General features: G+C 36.7%; 1 protein-coding gene across 3 annotated transcripts in view; it reads right to left on the reverse strand.

The window, feature by feature from the left end:
• The window catches only part of ace (angiotensin I converting enzyme (peptidyl-dipeptidase A) 1), a 32,480-nt gene extending 7,028 nt beyond the window's left edge, over positions 1 to 25,452 (reverse strand). The window contains exons 1-22 of one of the 3 annotated variants that reach the window (XM_081392187.1): positions 24,987 to 25,346; positions 16,560 to 16,730; positions 16,381 to 16,468; positions 14,442 to 14,585; positions 14,157 to 14,348; positions 13,626 to 13,723; positions 12,865 to 13,037; positions 10,723 to 10,946; positions 10,497 to 10,641; positions 9,358 to 9,456; positions 9,149 to 9,271; positions 8,819 to 9,030; positions 7,759 to 7,901; positions 7,525 to 7,683; positions 7,201 to 7,288; positions 6,452 to 6,595; positions 6,021 to 6,212; positions 4,396 to 4,493; positions 3,766 to 3,938; positions 2,662 to 2,885; positions 2,438 to 2,582; positions 1,141 to 1,457 (exon numbers count right to left, since the gene is read on the reverse strand). In XM_081392187.1, the coding sequence (XP_081248313.1) occupies positions 1,400 to 1,457; positions 2,438 to 2,582; positions 2,662 to 2,885; positions 3,766 to 3,938; positions 4,396 to 4,493; positions 6,021 to 6,212; positions 6,452 to 6,595; positions 7,201 to 7,288; positions 7,525 to 7,683; positions 7,759 to 7,901; positions 8,819 to 9,030; positions 9,149 to 9,271; positions 9,358 to 9,456; positions 10,497 to 10,641; positions 10,723 to 10,946; positions 12,865 to 13,037; positions 13,626 to 13,723; positions 14,157 to 14,348; positions 14,442 to 14,585; positions 16,381 to 16,468; positions 16,560 to 16,730; positions 24,987 to 25,196 (3,303 nt within the window). In that variant the 5' untranslated portion in view covers positions 25,197 to 25,346 and the 3' untranslated portion in view covers positions 1,141 to 1,399. Of the gene's footprint in view, positions 1 to 1,140; positions 1,458 to 2,437; positions 2,583 to 2,661; positions 2,886 to 3,765; positions 3,939 to 4,395; positions 4,494 to 6,020; positions 6,213 to 6,451; positions 6,596 to 7,200; positions 7,289 to 7,524; positions 7,684 to 7,758; positions 7,902 to 8,818; positions 9,031 to 9,148; positions 9,272 to 9,357; positions 9,457 to 10,496; positions 10,642 to 10,722; positions 10,947 to 12,864; positions 13,038 to 13,625; positions 13,724 to 14,156; positions 14,349 to 14,441; positions 14,586 to 16,380; positions 16,469 to 16,559; positions 16,731 to 24,986 lie in introns of those variants that run through there. The other 2 variants (XM_081392185.1, XM_081392186.1) reach the window with 2 other exon arrangements.
• Between the last annotated feature and the right edge of the window lie 758 nt (positions 25,453 to 26,210).

Here is a 26,210-nt window from a genome sequence, read left to right on the forward strand (position 1 = left end):
CACAAATCTTTTGTCAGTTCAGCTAAGGTTCTGACGCTGACACTGCGCCGCTGGGAACTGAACAAGTTGAATAAGCGCTAATAGCTCAAAAACGCACTGTGAAAGATGTAGAGGAGCCGAAGCCTGCCATGTTTGCATATGAGGTTTAAAAGGGGACTGAGGCGATCACAAATTCATGTACAAGTAGAGAAAGGGTCTAGTGAAGCCCCTGGTACCGGCAACATGTCAGAAGTGCTGGTACGCAAGAAGAAGCGAGGGCACAATTCGAGCACTAGGTGGGTTTAACTTTAAGGGCAAATTCATTTATTTCCAAGAGCAATGTTTTATTAGCTATGCTAAATGTGTGTGGTTGATTCAGATGCTTGTGTGTCCAAGTCACCATTAAAGAACAATCAATACAGTTGAACTAAGCGTCATCTCATTCTTTGGATTACTACTGCACAGTCTAGTGACAGTCGCATTTGTCGGCCACATACATCATCAAGGTTGCCTCATTTCATAAAAACAACTATTATAAAACTGACTGTTATTCCTCATGAGGCGTAAATTATTGTAATTTCTGTCTTTCTTTAAAACATAATGGTTACTGTTCTGAAATGAGGCAAACTCAATGACATAGGGCCTTTCGAAATGAGACACAGCATATGAAATACTGGTGAATTGAGTCTCAGAGCAACTCTGGAGATGAAGTTAATTTGTTCATGTCCTCAAATAGTGAGACGGCAGAAACAAAAACCACCACAAGCGTCACGTGTGCTTAAGTATGCGTAGAAGATCAAACGGTGGCGCTCATTCACACAGAGACACACAGAACATGTACACTGTAAAAAGTTTAACTATTATTTACTCAATTTTATTGGTGAAACATTTTTACACTCAAAAAAATTGAGTAAATTTTAAAGCTGTGAAATCAATGAAATATACTGTATGAATTGAGTAAATGCAAGTAAAAAAATTAAGTAAATCTGAGTAACTGCATCTGGTACATTAACAAATAAAATTGAGTAGAAATAATTTAACATTTAAACATTAAAAAAACAATATTTATGAGTAATATTAACTGTTTTTATTAATGAGTAATATTAACTTTTTTATTTTCTCTAAACCTTTGTAAAAATAGTACTCCAGACAACCACCATTATACATTACATTGGCCTTTATTTTCAATGAGTACAGCAATACAGCACATTTTAGACTGTTTTTTCATGTATACAATATTGCCTGCATTTAAACTTATTTAACAAGTAAAAATGAAATATTTAAACATTCAGGTAGCCAAATTCAAGTCTAATCAACCACTCTGTTATCCAATATCCACCGAATCTGCGCTGGTCCTCGTGCCGGAGACAGACTCGTGCTCTGCGGGTGAACTTTGAACTTCATACCGCCGTCCTGCATTTCACTCACAGTCACTGTCTGAGGCACAGCCGAAATATACTGCGAGCGACTGACATAACCTGCCAATAAACAAAAAGTGATAGTTCTGAGGACATTTTATCATCCAAATGATAATAATTATATTCATTATCATTATGAAAGTCAGTCATGTGTTTATGCAAAGCGTTTCAATCACGCAAAAAGACAAACGCGGCTCTCGTCTCGTTTAGGTGTCGAATTACGCCTCTGTAGGCTATGTTGTTTTGCATTAAATATGATTTAAAGCACAGTAATGATTTTATAGATAAAATAAAACATACACCAACCTGAATTTCACAGTGAAAATGCACCAAATCTGCGACGCTGAGAAGAGAGCTGTTGTTCTGGAGACTGGAGAGTTCAAACAGCCACGCTCACTCCAACCGTCGAGTTTTCGTCACGTCAGAGGGTGGGGGAGGGGGGGGGGCATTGTTTTAATTGAGTAAACTTACTCAATTTTAAGAGCGTTAAATATATTAATAATATTGATTTGAATTAAGTAATTTTTTTGTTTCTTGAAACAGATCAGTTTAATTAAACATTCTCAAATATTTTGATAGAAATTTCACATATATATTAAGTATATTATAAAGAAATAATTGGTTAGTCAAATACTAAATTATTTTATTGAAAAAAACTTAAATATTTCTGTAAATTTTAGATAAAATTAACTGTTGGATTTTTACTCAATTATTTTGGTATGTTTAACTCAAACAATCAAGTAAACGATATACAGAGATTTTATTAAGTTAATAAAGTTAAAAATTTCTGTAATATTTACTAAGCCACAGAATAATTTTTTACAGTGTAGACTTCCTGTTTAAATAGTCTTTTTGCGGTTTAACATTCACAGACACTAGTCTATATTGTGATTTGAGTGTACAGCCATACATTTGATTGATTCATCCAAATTTGCCAAATTCCGAGACTTTCCGCATTTTACAGTAAGACTGGATTCTACATCACGGGAATCATAGGGCCCTACTACCCCTTTAACGGTGTGGATTAGAAGAATGGTCACCTCAGGTTCCACCACTCTTTGTTGTACTCTGAGCTTGAGGTCCTTCCATCAAATACTTTCCACCTCCACTGGTCCATCAGGTAGCCGAAAGGCAGGAAGGCAATCTTATCCAAGGCAATGCTCATCAGGAAGTTGATGGTGCTCTCTACAGATCAGTAAAAACCACTTAGAGTTTGGATTGGCATTTAACGTGTGTTTTGTTGCAAGCTTCATTGCGGATGTACCTTTATTTTCCTCCACCTTGTCCAGCAGGCCAATGCTCTTAAGATGTTTAGGTGTGGAGACTGACAGGGCCAATACGTCACCAATGGCCTCGTGGAATCCAGGGTTGGCGCCGTCACGGAAAGAGATGGGTTGATCTTTATACTGCAGGAAGTACTGAACATGGCCCATCTCATGGTGCACAGTGATGAGGTCATCCATGGTCACCACCGTGCACTGCTTGATCCTAGAGATGGTAAGAGGATGGGGAAAAGGTTCACAGTGAGGTTCACAAAATAACACATGGGAAGGAAAAGGCTAAAAAGCTGTTGTTTCAGATGTCATTTCAGCTCCAACATCCTCCCCTTATGAAATGAATAACAGGAATAGGTGAAATTGTGGTTTATTTGGCCTGGCAGACAACTTAGGACACTGTGAAATATAGGCTTTTTCTAAAAACTAGCAAGATTTGTTGTTGTTTACTGCCTATAGGCAGCATAGTGACTGAATCAAGACAAAACCACACACTGTACTGTACATAGAAACTTTATACATTATACAAATAATGCTCCACATCAACAGTTGAGTTTGTTCCTAAGCTAATAACTTGACGCTTGAGAAAAAGAAGTACACTTTAGCATCCTTTTAAGATTTGAAGTACACATTCACTACAATTAAGCACTTCTTTTTCACAAGGGGATACTCTAGTAAGCATTGTATATGTAGTCCATTTTAAATATATTGAACAATTTTCACCATCTTGGGTGATTTTTGGGATGTTATTGAAACTAACTTCATCAAAAAATCTTATTGGTTTTTATATGTGGTACCACAGCATTTGTTATTGAATATATCTCACCTCTCCTGCACTCTTGTAAAAAAAAAGGTACAAAAGCTATCACTGGGGCAGTACCCTTTCAAAAGGTAGGCCTACACCTTTGTACCAAGAGTGCATATTAGTACCTTAAAGGTACATACTGTATGTATTGGTATCAAAAATGTACATATTCGTACCTAATTGGTACCATAGGACTACCGTCCCAGTGAGAGCTTTTGTGCCATTTTTTTTCTGAGAGTGTGCCACCATGCCTGAGTATGACCATCTTGCTGCGATATGAGGCATGTACCTGAAGTCTTTGCGGTTGTAGAAGTCCCAAGCAGAGGCATGGCAGACCACTTCACGGCCATCAGTTGGCTTTTCCAGCATGGACTTGGCCCAGAACTCAGGAGGCATGGGTAGAAGACCCAGAGAAGTGAAGAACTTGTCTGATTCCTCAAACATCCGCTTGGCGTCCCAACCCTGAAGAAACAAAGAGCGGTTTACTAGATGGAAACCAAAGTTAATATAGATTTATATGCCATCGCACAGTACATCTTTACTAAAAGATTCTAAACCAAACCAAAAAAAGTTTCAAGGTTATTAATGTCTTTTGCATTAAATATCATTTTAAATTCCCAAATATTTAATTTAACTGCCTGAATTCCAATAATCCAATGATTTTTTGTATGCACAAGGAGGCATGAAATATGTCTATCATGCCTATTTGCACTCCATGTAAACAAGATGCAATTTGTTGCTATTTACACTTGGTGCAAACAGTTTCTACCACTATTTGCACTCAGTGTAAACAACACCTTCTTTAACGCTTAATAAATAGTCACTGCATTCAGAGAATGACACACATGGAACCTTTTCCAAGAGTTCAGACTGTGATCAGGGAATAGATTAAAGAATGTGTTTTCAGTTTTGATCTTACCTGGGCAATCATGGCTGGAGTAGCATCCACTTGTGTGGCATCAGGGAACGGAATGGCAAGGTCCATGATCCCAGACCATGTTTGGGCCCACATGTTTCCTAAGAAAAAACAAGCAAAGAAAAATATCAGCCAACTGAACGGCAGGAAGTGAGAGATAGTGTAATATCTCTGACCACTGGCACTGGAGGAAACCACTGGGATTGGAATTCCAAGTCATTTAATCTCCAGTCATGTGGAAGTGGAACCATTGCATACACACAAACACAAGTACACACAATTTCCCACACGTGCATACCTAATATGTACAGACACACTCACACAGTCACGCTTGACGATTTTGAATGCACATTAAATCCTGTCGATTCTTTTGGAGTTGCCGCAAACAACTACAGAATATCAATGTAAACCCTCAACAACTAAAAAAAAGATGTCAATCCGCAAAGTACTTTTTAACAGAAACAGTGTAGATTTCAGCAACTTTAGCCTTTGTTTTAGTCTTACTGAATCCTTTTCTGTGTTTTGCCACTTCTGTGAAAGAAAGCTTTGGTTTAAAGAACTAAGGACTAGAACTGATTCGAAAATGACTTCTGAAGTGCTGAATTTGAATTGAGGTAGCAAGAATTCAGATTTGGTTTAAAGTAAAGTAACCTCTTAAAAAAACCCTCTCTGTCATCATTCACAAACTCTCACGTCATTCAAAAACTACACAAAGCTGCTGTTTTTCATAATGAAAGTGAATGCTGACTACAACTGTCAAGCAAGCTATTCCATTCTGTTCTACTTTTATATGGATGATGGTGCAACAACAATACACCAAGAATGCTCTAGTCTTCTTAATGGAGCCAAATTAGTTCGACACATTAATAGTTAGTTACTGTACATCAATGGGGAATAAATAGACATAATTAGTCTGAATCAATAATGTAATAATTTATGTTTTGTTCAACACAGTCGTGGCAGTTTGTGACTAAATGGTAAATTGGTGGCTAATTCGTATTCGTACGTTTTCGTATGATCTGCTATGCCCCAGTGACAGTTATGTTTAGGGGTGGACATTCATGCTTACTTTTTTCATGCTTAATTTTTCAAATCCTTATCTTGAGGTAGTTGACATTCAGTACGATCTATATCTTTCATTTTGAATATATACAAATTTAATTTACGTCTTTTAGTTTGTCAAGAGATTTAAAGTGCCATGTGCGTACGTGCTCTAGTACACAAGGAGCATATGATTGAATCTGGAAATAAAGCACAATAACAGAAAAATGATAGTTAGTCCTCAGATGCCATAGTAAAAAAAACTGGCATTGATTCGACTGATTAATTAAAAGAAGTTATTACCCCAACACCTGCGTGACAACATTAACCAACGTGGTTGAACGAAAAATTTGCAACGATGCGGTTTGGGTAAACTGTCGTGACTAGCTAGTAGATTTCTTCAACAATGCATCGGTCTATGGTAGTTAAGCAGCGAGTTACATCATTGTATGGAAAACCCTGATATTACTGGGCAAGAGAGTTTAGATAACATGAAACATATTACATATTGTTGGTAAGACTTTCTAACCAAAGCATATTGCAATAAAAAGTACAAATCACGTTAATGTGAATAGTTCATCTCTCACCGAGCAAATGAGCTGGAATTGGTCCTTTAAGGTTGATGCGTTCTGGTCCATATTTCTTGTACAGTGCCCTGCGCACATAAGCATGAACGTTGAGGTAGAGCGGTTCTAGATCCTTCCACAAGGCCTCCAGATCCTGTTCAAAGGTGGGGGTCTCATACAGGGAACGCCAGAATGCCCCATTATCAGTGTGACCTGATAATGGACAAACAATCAACATTAGAACATCACTGAAAGATCTGTTGTAATATTCTTATGGTGAGTCAGTCAGTGTGTGTTGCCTGCCACTTGGAAAAAGTTTGTACTCTTTCAAAATGTAGCCTGAAAACCAAATCTTCCCTTCATCAATCTTCCTCAAATTAAATATCTTTCTCCAGCTGTCCTGTGTTGCAAGAGATGTTCATACAAGATGTGCTTTATTTTCAGGCATTTACCATTGCTCTTTGCAGCTAAGTTGGCAAGCTCCACGTATCTCTTGTAGCTGTTGCGGAGCTCTCTGCCCGAGGCATTACGCCAACCCTGCCAGGCGAACAGCAGCTCATCATAATCCCTGGACTCGGCCATGATCTTATTCAGATCTGAAAAACAAAACACAAACACATCAAAAACGGCGCATAAGGGGGGTTGGACTAATCAATTTGGCATGCTGTGATATGAAAAACAGACTCTATAAGCACTTTCATTGTTCACTGTTTCAATATGAACAGTTTGCAGTTAGTATAACTAACAAAAACACAGTGGTTTTTAGACAGCATGTATATAACTTCTAAAACATCAAATAAAATCTTTTAGTAACTTGGCGTTATGAGCTGAATTCCACACATTGCTTTGAAATACATGATCAGTTGTATTTCTCTCTGGTTTTCTTCTCACCAAGGTTGCATTTATTTGGTCAAACACAAGTAAAAACAGGAATATTGTGAAATATTTTTACAATTTAAAATAACTTTTTTTTCTATTCTAATGTAATATAAAATGTGATTTATTCCTTTGATGCAAAGCTGAATTTTCAGCACCATTACTCCAGTCTTCAGTGTCACACGATCCTTCAGAAGACTATAAATCCTTTTGTAAGACTATAAATGTCTTTACTGTCACTTTTGATCAGTGTAATGCATCCTTGCTAAATAAAAATATTAATGTCTTTAATAAAACTTTAAAACGGTATGGCAAGCTAACTCACCTGGATCCAAAGACAGACAATCTGATTCATCCTTGCAGACTGTCGCTACACTGTACAGGGTCTCCATGGACGCTAGCAAATTATTGTACTATGAACATGAAAAATTTGAGGTCATATTTTAGTCTTCCAAAAAACACAAGTTCAGCTCTATCAACAGCAACTTTGACCTGCTATCAATTACCACAGACACATTTTAGACTTCAGTTTGTAAAATCCATTAAAAAACACATTTACAGTATTGCACTTACAGTGGGGTAAGACATTCGGCATGGGTTCAATGGTAAAAATGTATGGTTGCAAAGCAATAAAGAGGTCTCTCTGTACCTCCTTGAGCTCTACTTCAGGAAGTATAGCTCTCTCAAGGTCACCCAGTTTCATCAGGGTTCTCTTCACCGACTCATCCTGGAAGTCACTGGTGTCGTACTTATGGGCCTCTAGTCCATAGATCTTAGTGTGATTGGCCATCTCCAAGTTTTTTTGCAGCTAAAGCCAAAAAAACAGCAGCATGAGACTCTGAGAATGAATGTTGTTGTAGTACCAGAGCAGTCTGGTCCTCACCATGATCTGCTTGTTGGCTTCAGTGATGTCAGTGTTGTAGGTCCAGGAGGCCTCAGTATAAGCGTTCCAGACCTCCTCGGCTGTGCTGTTGTATTCCTCCAAGAACTTTTTGGCCTGCATCTCATCTGTTATTTTACCAGTGGCTTTTAAGGAAAAACATGAGGATGAGTTTTGCTCATTTTCTGAGGAGGCTTTGTAGGCCTAAAATATCAATAAAATGGTTTAAAAAGTAGCCTAATTCTGTGGGGAAAGCATTGGCAAGTGTGCAGCTAAGAGACACAACGTTTCCCCTTTCTGCAGGCCAGGGGGCATGCATGACTAAACGTGTTATTTGTAATGCGTAATATCATTTTTTATTTCTCACATGGCTCTCTGAAATGCATGAGATCAGATATTTTCCAATAGCAATGCTGTATAATGAGCGCTCATCTGGATATTTGAGGTGCCGCTTCTTTTTATGTCTCTCGTACCACAACGCGGACACGCTCTCTCTCGTTTCATTAAAACGCAGCAGGTGACCTCTAGGGCCTCAAGTTATTGACTGTATGTACTGTTAAATTAAATCGGAGGACTTCAGTAGGCCTAGTAAGGATACAAGAATATTGTTAAACTGTTTGTCCTGGTTTCTAGAACTGTTGTTTTGTACACTGTAGCCAATAAAATTTTTAAACGGTTTCTTCTAAATATTAATATTTCACATTCCCATCATTATTTATGTGGTGAAGATAAATATTGATATTGAATATTGCAGCATTTATAATAAATGATCTATCTATGCAAATTCATGTGCTTTATAATCTTTAATCCTATAATAATTTCCCCTCCCTCTCTCAGCAACATCTCTTCTCTTCTCTGATCGTGTTTATTGGCGCGAGGGCGGGGCAACCTGTCACTCAAATGAGATCAGCCAATAGCAAACCACAACCATCCAATCATCCCACCCTACATTTTTTTCTTGTTCAAGAAGCCGTTTCACTCAGATATACGTCACAATAGGGAAGAAAAAGCTCAATGCCATTTCATGCCAACTTTAATAAAGATAGTCTGCACATGGTCTTACCAATGTCTTCAGGGTAGCCTTCTGGTACTGGTGGCACCCAATTGAAATCAGGCCAGCCCAGCGTCTCTTTGGATTTGTTGTTCTGTTCCTGTAGCCAGGTAGTAACTGGCTCAAAATAGCTCATCAGGGAGCTGGCGTTCATTTTGTTAGTGCCCAGAGCCTCTTGAAGCACCTCTGGCCAAGGCTTTGAAGAGCCAGCCTTTAAGACTTCCCTTCCAAAAACAATACAATAACACTCAATCCCGATGTACAGACTTTCCATTCATTGCGATGATACAGTGTTTTCATTCAATTCTGTATAGTCATTCGATCTGTATAGTCAATACTTACTGTAAAACAGCTCCAGCCGCTTCCGATCTGTAAATATCACATTTGTGCAGAGCTCCAGTATGTCCAGCCTCTTGACATAGTTTCTCATGGAACTGGAACTGAAGAATGAAGCTCACAAAGTATCTATAAGATTAAATGAGGAAAAAAAATAGTTAGCCTATCTTCTCTGTGTAAATCAGAGTTTTGATTATTGATTATAAGAACCCAACCTGATGTACGGTGTGTTTCCAGGAATGTGATATTTTGCTCCAGCATCAAAATGTTCCTCTGTACGTCTGGTTGGTGGACAGATGCCTTGGTATTTTGTCCTAATAAAAGAAATAAAATATCAATTAATTCAAGAGAGTACTGTTGATTTCCTTTTTTTTTTTTCTTTTTTTTTTAACACTGTTCAAAGGTTTGGGGTTGGTAATATTTTTTTATGTTTTTGAAAGTAGTCTCTTATGCTAATGCATTTATTTGATCAAAAAATAGAATAAAAACAGTAATATTGTGAAATATTATTACAATTTAAAATAACTGTTTTCATTTTGAATATATGTTAAAATGTAATTTATTGCTGTGATGTCAAAGCTGAATATTCAGCATCATTACTCCAGTCTTCAGTGTCACATGATCCTTCAGAAATCAAGAAATGTTGAAAACAGTTTAATATTTTTGTAGAAACCATGATACATTTTTCAGGATTATTTGATGAATAAAAACTTCAAAAGAACAGCATTTATTTAAATATTTTGTAGCATTACAACATTGATAAATTCAATGCGTTCTTGCTGAATAAAAGTATTAGTTTCTTTCTTTTCTCTTTTTACCCCAAACTTTTGAATGGTAGTGTATGTAGAGAAGTAAGCAAAAGTATGTCATGTTTTTGACATTTAAACAATTGCGCACCATTTATTTCAAATCATAAATTGATTCGACTTTACAATTAAAGTTGTTGATTAGTTTTGATGTCTCATAAACAAAAGAATAATAATACAGACATCAGTTCAGGAGGGTTACTATGGACCCCAAGGGACATGGGAGTGGAAAAAAAATATGAGATATGAGAAACATTGCATTCACTCAGGGGAAAATATTTTGCGATTGAACAAAAAGTTTCTCGGGGGAACACAAACATATTCGCGAGTGAATACAAAGTATCTTGAGGGAACGCAAAAAAATTGCAAGAGAATGCAAAAGCATTAACATAATTTTTCCTCCCATCTCATATTTTTTTCCCTCTCACCATGTCCTCTTATGGACTCTGTATGTTACTTATCAATATGATCATGAACTATTCATAAGATAACAGCACAAATTATCAATTGCTGACCACAACGATCCATTATGAGACATTGGTTTTTACCTGAGGTACCACCAATCTGCATTGTAACGTTCAACCGGTGTTTGTCCACTAAACACACCCCAGCGCCACTGATCAATAAGGTATCCAAAAGGAAGGAAGGCGATTTTTTCCAAAGCCATTTTCAACAGGTAGTTGATGTCACTCTCTATGGAATTTCAAATACTTCATCAGTTTATCAGAGATTTACACTATACTGCAAGTATCATTTTGAACATCTTTCGCTTACCAGCATCATCGGTCAGTTGTTCCAGAAGGCCAATGGTGTGCAGATGTTTAGGTGTGGACACAGAAAGAGACAGCACATCCCCTACGGCCTCATGGAAGCCAGGATTGGCTCCTCCCCTGAAGCTGACCGGCTGGTCTTTATATTGGAGGTAATATTCCACGTGGCCCATCTCATGATGCACGGTGAAAAGCTGCTCCATTGTCACAGTAGTGCACTGTTTGATTCTAAACAGAATCCAACACAAACATTTAGCTGTTTATTACTCAATAATATCTTTGATGGTGATGCTTTGTTTTTATATTAATCCTGGCTGATATTTTGAAACGAAACAATCCATTTGCCCTGAAAAGCTATTAAAATGTTTTGTTTATTTGATTATTCAAACACTCCTCCCATCTTGCCTATTGTTCGGCAAGAACTCGTACCACAAACTCACTCTCTCAATTGTTTGAGGCAATGTTGTTATGTCAAGCCCAGTAAAGCTAATCAAACAAACACACTGTAATTCTGTTTTGGTGCAAAAATATTGTCTGTTTCCCAAACTCATGACAATGGTTTCCAATCAGAAACAGCAGTGCTGATTCCACTATTGTCATGAGTTTGGGAAACAGACAATATTATTCTTTCAAAAGTCTCACACTCACTATTAGTGTTCAAATTTAGAAAAATACATGCATCAGAGTAGAATAACTTTTTTCCAACTAATTGTTATTTCCACCTTACATTTATGCATTTATGCTTATAACCAAAGTGACCAAAACAAAAAAAAGTAATTTGTCAAAGGAGCCAACAATATTCATAATATACTGTATTATATACCATATCTCAAATGATGTAGTGTTTTTTAAACCATGGTGGAAATTAATACAATTAGGAATACCATTAGCAATTCTTGATAAATGTTAAAAGTTAATGTATTAACTAACATTAAATATTAATGTGCAATACATTTCTCACAGTATTTATTAATCTTTGTTAATGCTAAAAACACAACGGTTCATTGTTAGTTCATTTTTGCTTATATTTTAATAATGTATTAGTAAATGTTGAAATTATTATTAACTAAGATTATTAAATGCTTTAGAAATATTTTTCATTGTTATTTCAGTCATGACAACTCTCGGAAGAGAATTAAACAGCATTTTATTGATAAGAATGGAATGTGCATAGGCTTTGTCTTGGCAGACTAGATGTGATACGCTGCTGCTGCTGCTGCATGAGGAAAGACTACTGCCGAAACATGCACATAAATACAGGGAATAGGATACGAGCCGCTGCAAGGAAAGTAGGGAGAACTCCCAAGCAGATCCAGGCAGGTGGTGCTGGGGAAGGTGGAGGGCAACGAAAAGTGTTCTCGTCGCTTCATAACAGTAAGGTTGAACCACTGTAGTCAGATGGACTATTTTAACAATGTCTTTAAAATGTCAGAAAGCTCTAGGATTTCAGCAAAAATATCTTAATTTGTTTTCTGAAGATGAACGAAGGTCTTACGGGTTTAGAACAGCATGAGGGTGAGTATAATTAATGACAGGATTTTCATTTTTGGGTGAGCTATCCCTTTAAGCGTTTACACTATGAAAGCAATCCAGTTGAATGTGTTTTCAACTCTTGAAGTGGTCGAAAGTGGACAGTTTAGATCTCATTTACAGCATTTAGCCTCATCCACTTGTGATCCGATTGACCAAAACGCATCTTTATTTCAGGTGTAAACAGCGCCTCTGATGAATGATGTTATTAGCAAATGCAAAACATGACACTACAACCAAGTTATTTTCTAACAATAAACATTGGAATTGTTTATTTCACTCTTTGCTCAGGATATCATAGTTTTAAACATGTAATAATTTACATTTTTATGATGGATTTTTATCTTTCAAGACTGAAAGTCTGGGTCTGGGAGTAAAAAAATTGATCTAAAGGCATTTAAAAAGTTGTAAACATAATAAATGAGGATATAGGAAAGTTTGAAAGACTGTTTTAATGTAATCAACCCATGGGACATGAAAGTGCCAAATGTGAAACTACACCCAAATGTGAGGATAGTAGCCTCAGTAAATACACAAGCATCAGAAACCCTATCTAAAACACAGTCTTCCATTGAGCTACAATATGAACCACTTTCCTGTGATACGATTCATGTACCTGAAGTCTTTGCGGTTGTAAAAGTCCCACGCAGAGGCATGGCAAACCACCTCCCTTCCATCAGTTGGTTTCTCAAGCATGGCCCGGTCCCAAAACTCAGGAGGCATTTCGATCAAACCCAGAGAGGTGAAGAACTCCTCAGCCACCCGGAACATGTGAGTGGCATTATAACCCTATGGGTAAAAATTTAAAGGGGTCATCGGATGCCCATTTTCCACAAGTTGGTATGATTCTTTAGGGTCTTCATGTAAAGTTTGTAACATACTTTGGTTAAAAATCCTCAATGGTTGTGTAAAACAACACCCTTTTTACCTCCTCAAAAACAGCTCTGTTCACAGCGACCCGTTTCGGTGCATGTCTCTTTAAATGATAATGCGCAACTGCTCACCCCACCCCTCTCTTCCGTGGGGCGAGTCGACACAAGACACGCAAAGAGCTGCCTTGGCGGACAGTTTACAAATGGCTGAGAACGGAGATATGCTAATACGGGACAGTCCGTCAGTGGTCGTGGGCGGAGCCGTCAGAAAATCCAAACGGCTTGATTATTGAGAGTGTTTAGGCTTTTTGAGGATAAAAAAAGGAGTGAATGGATTTTTTTCATTGTATGGTGGTACACTGCAAAGACACATTTATATGCAACCACCATATAAAAGTGAATTTTGCATCTGATGAGGCGATGACCCCTTTAACACTCTCTGGAGGGCTCAGGTATTATCTATGGTCTATTATCTAGTCATTGAGATATAGCTGTGTTAGCTTACTTTAGCAATCATGGTGTCTGTCACATCTACATTGGGTTTTTCAGGAAAAGGGACCATCATGTTGTAGACGTTGTTCCACGTTTGTGACCACATGTTGCCTAACAGAAACCAAACACAAGATGTTTTACATAGAATTATTTGGCCTGGTTTCACAGACAGGGTTTAGATTAAGCCAGGATTAGGCCTTAGTTACATTTAAGTACCTTTTATAAATGTGCCTTAGAAAAAAAACATTACACATACACTAGATGAGTAAATGCCATAAGATATTATATCTTTTTACTACATGTTACTACTTCAGTAAATGCATCTTGATTTAAGAATTTTTTTATATTTGGACTGAAAACAATTCTAAGTAAGAATTTTTTATTTATTTTTTGCAGTGCACATCCAATTCACACTTAAGTATATTATTTTAAAGTATAATATTTCTGTAATAAGTCCTTTAAAAAAAAGTATGCTAAAGTTTACTTCTTTTTCACAAGGGATAGTCTTCAAAAATGTGTATTTTTCTCAGTTAATCGAACTCACCCAGGAGGTGGGCAGGGATGGGACCCTTGAGGTTGATGTATTTAGGACCGTAGTAGTCGTAGAGCTTTCGCCGGACAAAGGCGTGCAGGTTTTGGTAGAGAGGTTCCAGCTGTTTAAACAGATTCTCTAGGTCTTGCTTGAAGTCTGGAGATTCGTACCAGGAACGCCAGTAGTCTCCTGTATCTTCAAAGCCTGAGAAGATCAGATAAAAAGAACATGGGTGTTAGATCTTACTTTCTTTATCTTTCTCCCCCCTCAGTTCATCCAAAAGAATGGTTCGCTTACCATCCATCTGAGATGCCTTGTTGCTGAGCTCCACAAACTCAGGGTAGAGGGATCTCAGTGGAACCCCTGAGGAGTTGTGCCAGCCTTCCCAGGCATACAGAAGCCTCTTATAGCTTCTTGACGTGGCCATGATTTCTGTGAGCTCTAAAAGACACATAAATAGCATAAATGCATAATAATTAATGCTGACTGAACAGTAAAACAGTTTCTGAGTCTTGCAAATGAGCCCCAGAAGAAAAAAAGGGTGTTTGTTTACAACAGTGTTCCCGGATATTTGCGGCTCACAGAAGCTAAATCAGTGCCGTTTCTCAGGAAAATGCCTTGAACGGAGGCATTTAGGAGCCAATGATACAAAACATGTTGACAAAAGCTTAGGATCTTATTGCAGGATCAATTAAGTAGCAAGAGTTGATGGACATCAGCTAGGCTAGATAGTGTTGTGTGTTCATACTGAGTCAGATTTACTTGTTTGTGGCTTTTTTGGTGTAAGTGCATTTGGAGATGGGAAACAGCACACATCCGTTGCACTTATATGCATGCATGGTCACATGAATGAAACCCTCTTAGTTGAAACTTTATCAAAGAAACAATTAACAGATATTTTTTTGGTTTTGAATATTTATCATTGGTTTATAATATTTATATAAATAAACTTGCCTTGCCTTAGTGTTGCATGTGATATGGATGTAATGGTGCACTCTTCAGATAAATGCCTTTTAGGTGAGGCTAAATAATTCAAATGCAACATTTTGTTCATTAGCCAAAAAATATAAACCTAACACTGCTAATGTTAACTTTAAACATTTTGTAAAGTTAAATGTTGAGAATAATGCAAGTGGTGGGGATTTTTCAGCGATTCTTTCTGCAGGTTGCATCTTTATACCGGTAGGTGTGTGTCACGTTTGGTTTTGGGTTTTGGTTCACGGTTATGTTTCATGTCTTTTATTTTGAAATTCTCAGTCATGTTTCCTGATTTCTTGTCATGTGACTTCCTTACCCTCATGTGATCATGTCTTGTGCTTCTCTTGTCTTATGTGTCATGTTATGATTGGTTGATTATCTTTATTGTTAATTGTGTTTCTTGTTGGTCATTAGTCTTGTTGTATAAATAGTCCTCATGTTTCCATTGTATCTTGTATGAAGATGTATGAAGAACAGCTTACAATGACGTCACTTTCAATCCAAGCAACTTTTTTGTTGGTCAATGCCCATTGCGAAATATGCATGAGAAAATATTTTACCCTCATGCGAAATTCATCCTCTGTGCATTCCCCAATGAAATTATATATTTTTATTTTTGGGCTTTTTTTTTTGCCTTTATTAGATACAGTAGGAGGACAGACTGGGAAAAATGGGAGATGAGACAGGGAAATTGGATAGGGAAAGGACCTCGAGCCAGGACTCGAACTCGGGTCGCCCGAAGTGCACCATATGTCGAAGCACTTGCCCATGCGACTATGGCTCTGACCAAAACAAAAAATCTTTCAGAAACAAATAGCTATCTTTATGTGTGAGTCATTGAATCCTTCACTACTGTGTGTTGCTTATTTGTTGGCTGAACAAAAATGAATAAGTAACTTAAAAAATCTTGTTTATTGTTGTGTATAAGCAACATCACACTTCCAATCGGCTGTTTAGGCTAATAAATATTACATTTTAAAGCTGCAAAATTGTCCTTTGTCTAGCATTTTAACAAATTTCTCCATTTAAAAGCTAATCTGTCTGCAAAGGTGTCATTGCCACTTTTGTAGACTGGGTTGTGATTAGTGTTCTTTGTTTCATCTCTTTAACCATCTTTCGCTTGATTCTCACGCTCATCTAAAACATAATTATTTGGCTGCATTTCAAGCACTTGTATGTCCTTTTGAGTACATGAATTTTCACCTTCACTTTGACCCTTACTGACACACATCAACAAAGGGTTGGGAGTGTTTCTCACCAGGCTCCAAAGACCAGCATTCCTCTGGAGTGAGACACACCTTTGCAGTTGAGTAGATGCTATCCATCTGGCTCAGAATGGTATTGTACTGGGAAAACAAAGAGAGCAATCAAAACACAATCTTGATGCATCATCAGGAGCTCTTTCCTCCACAGCTTCAGTGGTGTATGACAACTCACCCTCTCTCTCTCTGCGGTTGGGAGATTGGCTGGTCCCAGAACATTGATATTTTTGATGATTTTCTTCAGGTCTGGATTAGTGAAGGTGTCCATGAGAGAATCAGAGAATGTAGCCTTTGCTTTTTGACCCCATGCCTCTGTGAATGCCTGTTCCTCCAAAGATGCAGACACCTGGAGGAACAAGTGAAGAGAGTCAGAATATTCATGCAAAATGGGTCCAATCATTATTAATGAGACAGACTCTTATTGAAAATCTGAAAAAAATCTAGTATTTTTCACAGAAATATAATGAATATTTCTCATTTAAAGTCAATTAAAGTTTTCATGATTTAATGAAATTTAATGAAATGTGACCCTGGACCACGAAACCAGTCTTATGTGTAATTTTTTTTAAATTGAGATTTATACATCATCTGAAAGCTGAATACATAATCTTTCCATTGATGTATGGTTTGTTAGGATAGGACAATATTTGGCAGAGATACAACTATTGAAAATCTGGAATCTGAGGGTACAGAAAAATCGAAACATTGAGAAAATCGCCTTTAAAGTTGTGCATTTCTATTGGCGATAGTGCTGCATCCATTCACAAAAATAAATGTTTTATATATTTAAGGTGGGAAATTTACAAAATATCTTCATGGAACATGATCTTTACTTAATATCCTAATTATTTTTGGCATAAAAGAAAAATCGATAATTTTGACCCATACAATGTTTTGATGGCTTTTGCCACAAATATACCCGTGCAACATAAGACTGGTTTTGTGATCCAGGGTCACAAATGAAAACTGATCATGTTAATTTTATTTTCACACATATTAGCCTACAAAATGTCCCCACACAGATGGCAATTTCTGAAATCTATGGAGCCCCTAAAGGGACATGGTAAAAATAATAATAATAATAATAATAAGATGGGAGGAAAGATTATTTGGCAATGCTTTTACATTCCCTCTCAAATGTTTTGCATTCCCCCGAGACACTTTGCATTCACTCGCAAAGAACAAAAGTTTTTGCTAGGGAACGCAAAGGTTTGGCTAGCGAACGCAAAGTTTCTCTGGAGAACGCAAAACAATTGCGAGAGAACACAAAAACATAGACTTATTGATTATTTTTCCTCCCATCTCATTTTTCCCCCCACCACCATGTCCCCTTAGGGGCTCCGTAGAAATCTTTGTCCTTGGGGTTATTGTTTGGTCCCCATGAGGAAAATAGCTTGTAAATGATACTAAGTGATGTTTTTTGAAAATGTAAAAATGCAGAAGGTTTTCTCTGATGGGTAGGTTTAGGATTAGGGGATAGAATACACACTTTGCACAGAATAAAAATAATTATGTCTATGGAATGGCCCCATAAAACATGGAGTGAAGGATTTTTCAGACTGCTTCAAACCATTAAATTGTTCGGGAATCTGAATACACTAGCCACACTGTTTGTTAAATAGAATTTAAAAATTTTCACCCCCTCTCCTCCAATGAACCAACCGGGTCTGTTCTGGTATGTAACCCCCACTTTTAAAGATAATCAATCCTGACAGATAAAATCAAGTAAGAAAATCAAGAAAGATGGATTACAGAGCGAATGCAGTTTGTTGATTCATTTTGTATATTTCATAAAATAATAGAATGTGCACTAAAGTACAGTAACATGTTATGCTTTTGTGGGAGAAATGTGTCATATTCCCATATCTCGATCTCTCTTAATAATCATTTCTGGCTCTTGCTCAATACTTGAGTTACTTTCTGTCTTGTTATGTTTTCAATAAGAGCTTGGATTGCTTTTTGCAGCCACAAGGGATAGAAATGGGGTGGCTGAGTTAGCACCATCCATCAATTTATCCATTGAATCCTGACAGGAACTCATTTCTTCTTGTGGAAGCACCAGAAACAATTCAGGCTGAGGTATAAAGCACCTGCTAGCTCATATGTCATAAAACAGTTGTGTGTCTGTTGTGGTCATGTTAGACATCACTGAGCTGAGAATGTGGTTATCTTGTCAGGGATGATGACTTCTCCAACTCTGTGCATTTTAAAGATACTGTGGGGTGAGGATATAGAGGTGAAGTTGGATGTTTGTCCAAGCGTTGAGCTTCCTAACAGGATTTCAAAGCTTCATGATTTACATGTTATTAAAAGGGATAGTTCACCCAGAATGTTCTTCTAAACTATGCACTGCTTTCTCCTGCAGAACACAAAATAAGATATTTTGAAGAATGTTGTTATCCAAACTGTTTTATTGACAACTATTGACAACTATTGTATAGACCAAAGATTAGTGAAGTTACTGAAGTTCATTACAAATAGACTTTCCATGAATCATGACTAATAAACAAACATGTATTCAGAGTGTACAGTCTATTCAAAAATAATGTTTCATGAGTTGTGAATGTGATTTTGCTTCCAAATTGAATGTGGTGTGATAAAAAAAAAGTGTACTACAAAATTAAACAGCTGAATTGTCCTCATGAGCTAGAGTGCAAAAACAAGCATAACAGAGTAGGTTAGTCGATTCACATACAAATGATTCAAATGACTCACAAATTACCGGTTTGAAAGAGTCTAATCAATCCACTGAATGAACTCAGTTATGAATCAAAATCTGATTCAGTTCCTGAACAGTGAGTTATCATTTCTTTTAGTGATGTCTGTGTGCTTAAGTAGTGAAACTTAAATTAACGTGTATAGACTAGTTAAAACACAATTCTCTTACCATTAGTGTGGCACACATGACACTAAAATAATGCAATATACATTAACTGAATAACATCAGTGCAACATCCCTGCAATATGCATATAAAAACAGTGAAACAAAACTTTTAAATAAAATATAATCAGATCACAAAGTTTCACCAGAAACTTTTTACCAGCAAAAAAAAAAGAAATCTGTACATATATGCATCGTGTTATTGTATCTAATTTATTCTTCTGCTGTAGATCATAAGCCATTTTTCATTGCGTGCCAAAAAAGATTTTATAGCAGTGAAAAATTCCGATATTTTTTTATTGTATATATGTAACGGAGGCCAGCTAAGTAGTCGCTGTTCAAGTAAACCTCACTCCCCTGATCTCAAGAGGAGCTCCAGCGACTGACGCTAGAGACTGTGGTCTTTAGCTTCCCACACTGGAGATGCGGATTCGAGGCCCACACAGAGCGGGTTACATATATATTATGGTAACTTAACAAACTAACATGATTTAATCTAGCATTTTTTCTTTTTTTAATGTCAAAATTCTTAACATTTTTAGTGTACATTCTTCCTAAAGGTTTATTGTTTCCTGGTCTTGGGTGCGTCATGCTTTTTTGAAGTTTTACTGTGTCCCGTTGTGGACCGTCTGACCCCAGCATCCCTTCTCTGTTATGATAACCGCAGGGCGCATTGGCCCTGTCACAGCGAGCGCACTCATTAGTTCATGGGGTGATGCCTTTGTTGACCCGAGTGGAGATGAGCTCCCTTCCACAGTTTATTTTCCTCCATCACTGATTAGCAAGCTGGTGACATGTATATTTATCTCTATTTTCTCCTATCCTTCACTTGCTTGTTCACACTCCGTTTTCCTCAGAGATAAAGACTGCTAGCTTCTTGTTTTTCCACCTCTTCTTCCAAGGTCCCATTTGTTCTGTCATGTTTATGCAAGAAAGTGATGATAAGTCGTAATAGGGTGCAATGTTCAAGGCTTGACATAAAAAAGTAAAATAATAACTTGTGACTGACACCATCAAACGGGTGACAAGTTTTAGAGCTCAATCATGTGCACTTGGCTCTGAATCATCCATGCAAACCTCCCTAAACACTCTCTCTTGTCGGCAGATGTTTGATGCGGGTATGGAATGTGAGTTTTCAGAGCAGATTGTAAGTGTTTTCCAACACATTCTGTCCTTGAAGGAACCAAACAGTTGTTAAAGATGCTTGTGTGTGTGTGCTTTATAGAGGCTAATTTAAAGAGTCTGTTTGATCTGATGCACTGACTGGCCTCACTCAATACAGAAATGAAATGATGGGCTACACATGGCCACTTTGCCACAGATGTGAAAGCGAGTGCTTCCATACCACAATGGGAGTGGCATGGCAGGAAAGTGGATTTGTGGGATTCGCTGCATGTATAATGCAGACTCAAGGGACGCATTTACATAAACAATTTCAGATATTGAAACAAATGTTGAAATAGATATTTGGCATTAAATGTGGTTCTACAGCTGTACAATTTAAATAATAATAAAAACAGTGGCTTTATAAATATCACAAAAATAAAGTTCTGTACTACCGTAATAAATTCTCTGAATATCACTTAAGTGATTAAATGGGGATAGATTACCAAAATAAATGTCTAAAAATATAACAGTTCATTTACTGTATTTCACAAAAAGAAATTAGTATTTACGTAACCAATGATATTTTTAAGATATATTTAAGATTTTTGTTAAACTTCAATCAACATATTTGAGAATGGAGAAATTATACTGATCAGTTTCAAGAACTACAATTATTACTCATTTTATAAACACAATTAACAATCACATGCAAAGGGAGGGAAATGCTTTTTCCAGCATGATTTTATACAGACTATAAGGAGCGTAATTGTTCACATTAAAATAATTTTCTGTGTTTTTGCACACGATATCTATTGGAGGAGATTATATGTTTAATGTTATTTTGCCATTTTTGGAATCCCATTGTGTCTGTGGTTCGGTTGAGGACAGGCTAAGAGAAATAAATACTATAGAAATATTAGCATGTTGCTTTATATTAACTCTTTCCCTGCCATTGACAGAATTTGCCATCATTTATATGACGCAACACTTCCCTGCCATTGACGGAATTTTCGGGCAATCCATGTTTTCACTGTAATATGTTTGAGGGTGTTCTGAACTTCTGACAGAACATTTTTACCTATCAGATTTTGCTACCAACACTATATTTCCTTTGTTTTAAGGGTTTAGCGTATACTATAAAGACTCAAACCACATGAATATGATGCTGGTTGCACAATCTTATAGGTAGCATTTTTCGCTATCGAATTGTGCTATACTGTTTCAATGGGAGCTAACAAAATCTGAGCGGGTAGCACAAATCGTCAGAATGGGCGCTATATACAATATTTCAGTGTTGATAAAAAAAAAATGCATGAAGCTAGAATAAAAAGTTTTTTTCTTTTAAAGCAGAGGTCCTGTTCTTTCTTTTCATATATTGCATGTTCAGTTAACACAATATTATGGCGGCCATTAAAGTTTTGTAAAAAAAAAAAAAAAAAAAAAAATATAAAAAATGCTGGCGATTGCTGGCTTAAAAAAAACCCCGCTGGTATGGAAAAATTTAAATAATTTAAATAAGAAACCAAAGTGGAGAAACAAACCAAAAACAAACCAATTACCATCATATTCCTCTCCATGCCGATGTTTATGCATCCGTGTTAAATATTTGTAAAATTAAAATTATTATTTTTTTAAATTAAAAAAAAAAATTATAAAATAAATTATTAAATTATTATTTTTAAAATTAAAATTATCAACAGAAAAGCTCATTTGAAACATTTACGCACCTAAATCTGCAAAAAAAAAAACGTTTTATCATAATAATGTAATGCAGGAATTTCGACTCATATGCATTTTATTTGCTTAAAACTAATCTTTATCAGGATCACCTTGGGTTCCGCCATGTTTGCTTGACGTCTTGCACAGCATCACAGTTCATTAGGAGTCGGGGCTTTCCGCCAATTACGAATTTGCCTTTTTCAATTACGAAGTCCAAGTTCAAGTAGCATACTTTTGCACTTTGCAAGCTACTTGGAAGTTTCAAATTCCAACTTTCTCCCCTTTTTCCCATGCTTTATACTAAATCAACACCAGCATATGCTACATTAGCATAACCTCCACCGTTCATCTGTTGAACGCACACCACCAAGATGCCCATACGGTCACGATGAATGCGAAAACAAAAATCCCTACTCCAGCAGCCATGACCGGGTGTCCTGTGACCGCGCTCTCTGTGGAATGAGTGCAACGGGTGTGTTGCTTTCATACAATGCTGCTTTATCTTCATACGCAGTCAGAGAGAGCCTCGCTCACAGCAACAACCTGGCCTGCCGCCTTCAATAGAGATGCCCGAAACGGAGGCTCTTTGATCAACTCGTTTGATGTGTCTGAAATAATAGACATCACACCAGGCATTGCTCAGGTTCTGCCCAGCTTTCTATCAACTTTTTTGCGGCCTTTTTTGTTGAGGTTTCGCTCAGATGTTGAGCAGCGAGTGCGGTGCCAGCATCCATTTGAAAAACTGTGAGCGAGTGTTGAGACAGCTGTGAAATAGTGTTGAGACAGCTGTCTGAAGGAGGCTTGTGTGTGTGTGGGAAGAGCAATGGTGACCACCTCGCCTCTGCATTGATCACACTGGCATTCATTGTTAGCTCACGTTAGCTCAGTTCCATTAAATAATCGTAACACTAACACTTTGGTAACACTTTATTTTAAGGTGACGTAATTACACATTACTACATGTACTTACTATAGTAATAACAGTAAATTATGCATAATTACTACAAATAACTAACTCTAAGCCTAACAGTAACTCGGTTACACTTTATTTTAAGGTGTCATTGTTACAGTGTAATTATATATTTAAGTACTGAGTAATATTAAGCAACTACATGTACTTACTATAGGGTTAGGGTAGGATTAGGGTTTGGTTGAGGGTTAGTTGCATGTAATTATGCATAATTTACTGTTATTACTATGGTAAGTACATGTAACATAACAAGGACACTGTAAAATAAAGTGTTACCCATACTCTATAGTAAGTCCGGTAACACTTTATTTTACAGTGTCCTTGTTACATATGTTACATGTACTTACCATAGTAATAACAGTAAATTATGCATAATTACATGCAACTAACCCTAAACCAAATCCTAATCCTAACCCTATAGTAAGTACATGTTGTTAAATAATATTACACAGTACTTAAATATATGATTACAACAGTGACACCTTAAAATAAAGTGTAACCATAAGTCCATACATAACTGATATTACTCAGTACTTATTTGGAAACTTTTAATAATTAACATTATTCAAGTTTACTAAGTGCTTTAGAAGTATTTTTCAGTGTTAGTTTATATTAACGAATGTAGTAAACTAATGCTGACAAATGGAGCCTCTCTGTAAAGTGTTACCATTTTTATCGATATCACTGATATTTGATGTTTAATTAATTTTACATTATAAAAAAAGTTGCTGCCTTATTTTTTAAGTACAGTCAGCTTGGATGTTTGTCATTTCAACTTAAATTACATTAAACTGACTTAAAAATTGCTTAACTTGTTAAAGCAATGTAAAAACATATGTTGTCATTACCTATTTTTTTTACATGGTAGATAACCTTGGCCATCATCTAAAACTTGCTAAAATTTCAATTTAATAGCACTGACAATTTAAAAACACTGTTAAATATAATCTTAGACAAAACTCAAAATTAGTATCCGTTTTTCATACCGTGTTGTAACGTTGTTAAATTCACTTGCAGCATTTACAGTTGATTTTTGTTTTTTCAAATCAACAATTTCTTGGTTATCGGCTATAACATTGTCCATAAAATAATTACTGGCTTTTCTGCATATCATAAATCAGAAATATGATCTCATAGCATTGCATAACATGAGTTGGACTTTTACACTATGCATCCCACAGGAAAGAAAATCCCAAATGGGTTTTTAGATTTTCAATTGCTTCTCCTTGACAGCATTAGTATTGAACAGAGAGCAAATGGAGACTTTTGTGTAAGTCTTCTCAGATTCTTCTTTTGAGAAAAAAAACAGTTATTTACCCATCTCTTAATAGAGTTTCTTCTGAAACTCAGTCTTGTGCTCAAACTCCAAACCAGAGAGATCCCAACAACTCAAATGTTTCTCCTCAAATTCTTCAAAGCCCATGTTTTGAGCTCTGCTAACCCCCATCATTTTCATTCAGCTCCATCCTCTTACTTCATTTCAACAATTATCTAATTTTAGTCTATTTTCTGAGACAAAGTTGCTCATCCCTAAGCTCTGAAAGAGCAGCAAAATGATGACACGTGGGAGTATTGTAATGATTAGTCATGTCATTTAACTCAACTGTTACACTTTTGCAGAATGTTACTAAGTAAAATCCCAATTCTTGGTCCTACCCTTTAGTGAAGGTTTACAAGAGTCATATAAAACTATAAATCATAATATGAATAATAATTTTAAAAAAATTGTATAACAGGCTGTCCAAAGAGCTGTTGAAATGGCTGATTCAACGGTCGCATGTGCAAAAAAAGGACTTCCAGCAGAGCCATACAACCTAAATTCATGGAGTCAGTCTTGAATTAAATTACATCACGTTTGGCAGTTGTACCCTGTCAGACTATATAAGCAATGTTTCTGGATGTCTGTCAAACACATTGACTGTTACCTGCAGCTGGGAATTGTGGTCAGTCAGGTTTGTGTTGTAGTTCCAGCTGGCCTCTGTGCTGAAGTAAAAGACCTCCTCTGCGGTTGAGTTGTAGTCGCTCACGAACCTCTCAGCCCCTTCTTCTGTCGAAGAATAATCCCCCGGGATCCACTCGGATTTCAGAGCTGTACTCGTGCTGATGAGAGTCAGCAGCACCACTGCCCGGTGCATAATGGACTACAGCTGCGACGTGAGGAATGGGAAAAGTGCAGGAATCAAAGTTCCTGGAGGAGCCGTCTTCACGCTTACTGCTGGATGCTCCCGTCAAGTGTGTGTTTCCTATCTCTGTCCTTCTCTCCCTCTTCCCCCTGTTAATCAGGCACAGAACAATCCCAGTCAGCTCTTTTAAGTGCCAGTTTAACCCAACCCACCACCCTCTCTCTTGGAGGATACGCACAGTTCCTCTTTTTCTCTCTTTCTGTCCCTCCTACTTTCCCCTTTCCACTTCCTCCTCTCTCCCAGCCTCTCACTCTACCTGTCTCTTACAACTTCTACTGGACACTGATTGAAGGAAAAATCGTTTCTTAATATCTCAGTTGTTTCTCCAAGACAGCAATGAGATTCTCAGATCCTAGTGATTTTGCATGCTTTTCAGTAAACTTCTTAACAGTATATGTTGAGGTTTCCCAAGATCCCAAAGTCTGCATTCAAAAATCTTTAAATGAACATTTCAGTCAATTACAAATGATCATTCATTTTTTGGGTTTCCATCGTCAGCAATTATCTCATTCACATATGTCTATTTTTTATTAAAGTGTCATTTACTTTTATTGCATTTGCAAAAAAACAACAACAATGCGAAGGTGAGTAAATGATGACAACAAACTGTCATGTTCACTGGAGAAAAAAGAAGTGTGCTTAATGGAATGTGCACTTGTAGTATATATAGGGTCCAATTCTCACAATAAACTAACTTTTAACTATGACTTTTGCCTCAATAAACTCCTAATTACTGCTTACTGATAGTTAGTAAGGTAGTTGTTGAATTTAGGTATTGGGTAGGATTAAGGGATGTAGAATATGGTCATGCAGAATAATGCATTGATATGTGCTTTATAAATACTAATAAACTGCCAACATCCTATAATATGCAATAAGCAACTGAACCTTAAACTAAAGTGTTACAAAAAGTTTTCATTTAATGTACATTTTAAATGTATGTTTTAATAATATTTTGTCATGCTT

Source organism: Scardinius erythrophthalmus, assembly GCF_964197995.2.
Source record: "Scardinius erythrophthalmus genome assembly, chromosome: 18".
In the NCBI taxonomy this organism is placed as follows: domain Eukaryota; kingdom Metazoa; phylum Chordata; class Actinopteri; order Cypriniformes; family Leuciscidae; genus Scardinius; species Scardinius erythrophthalmus.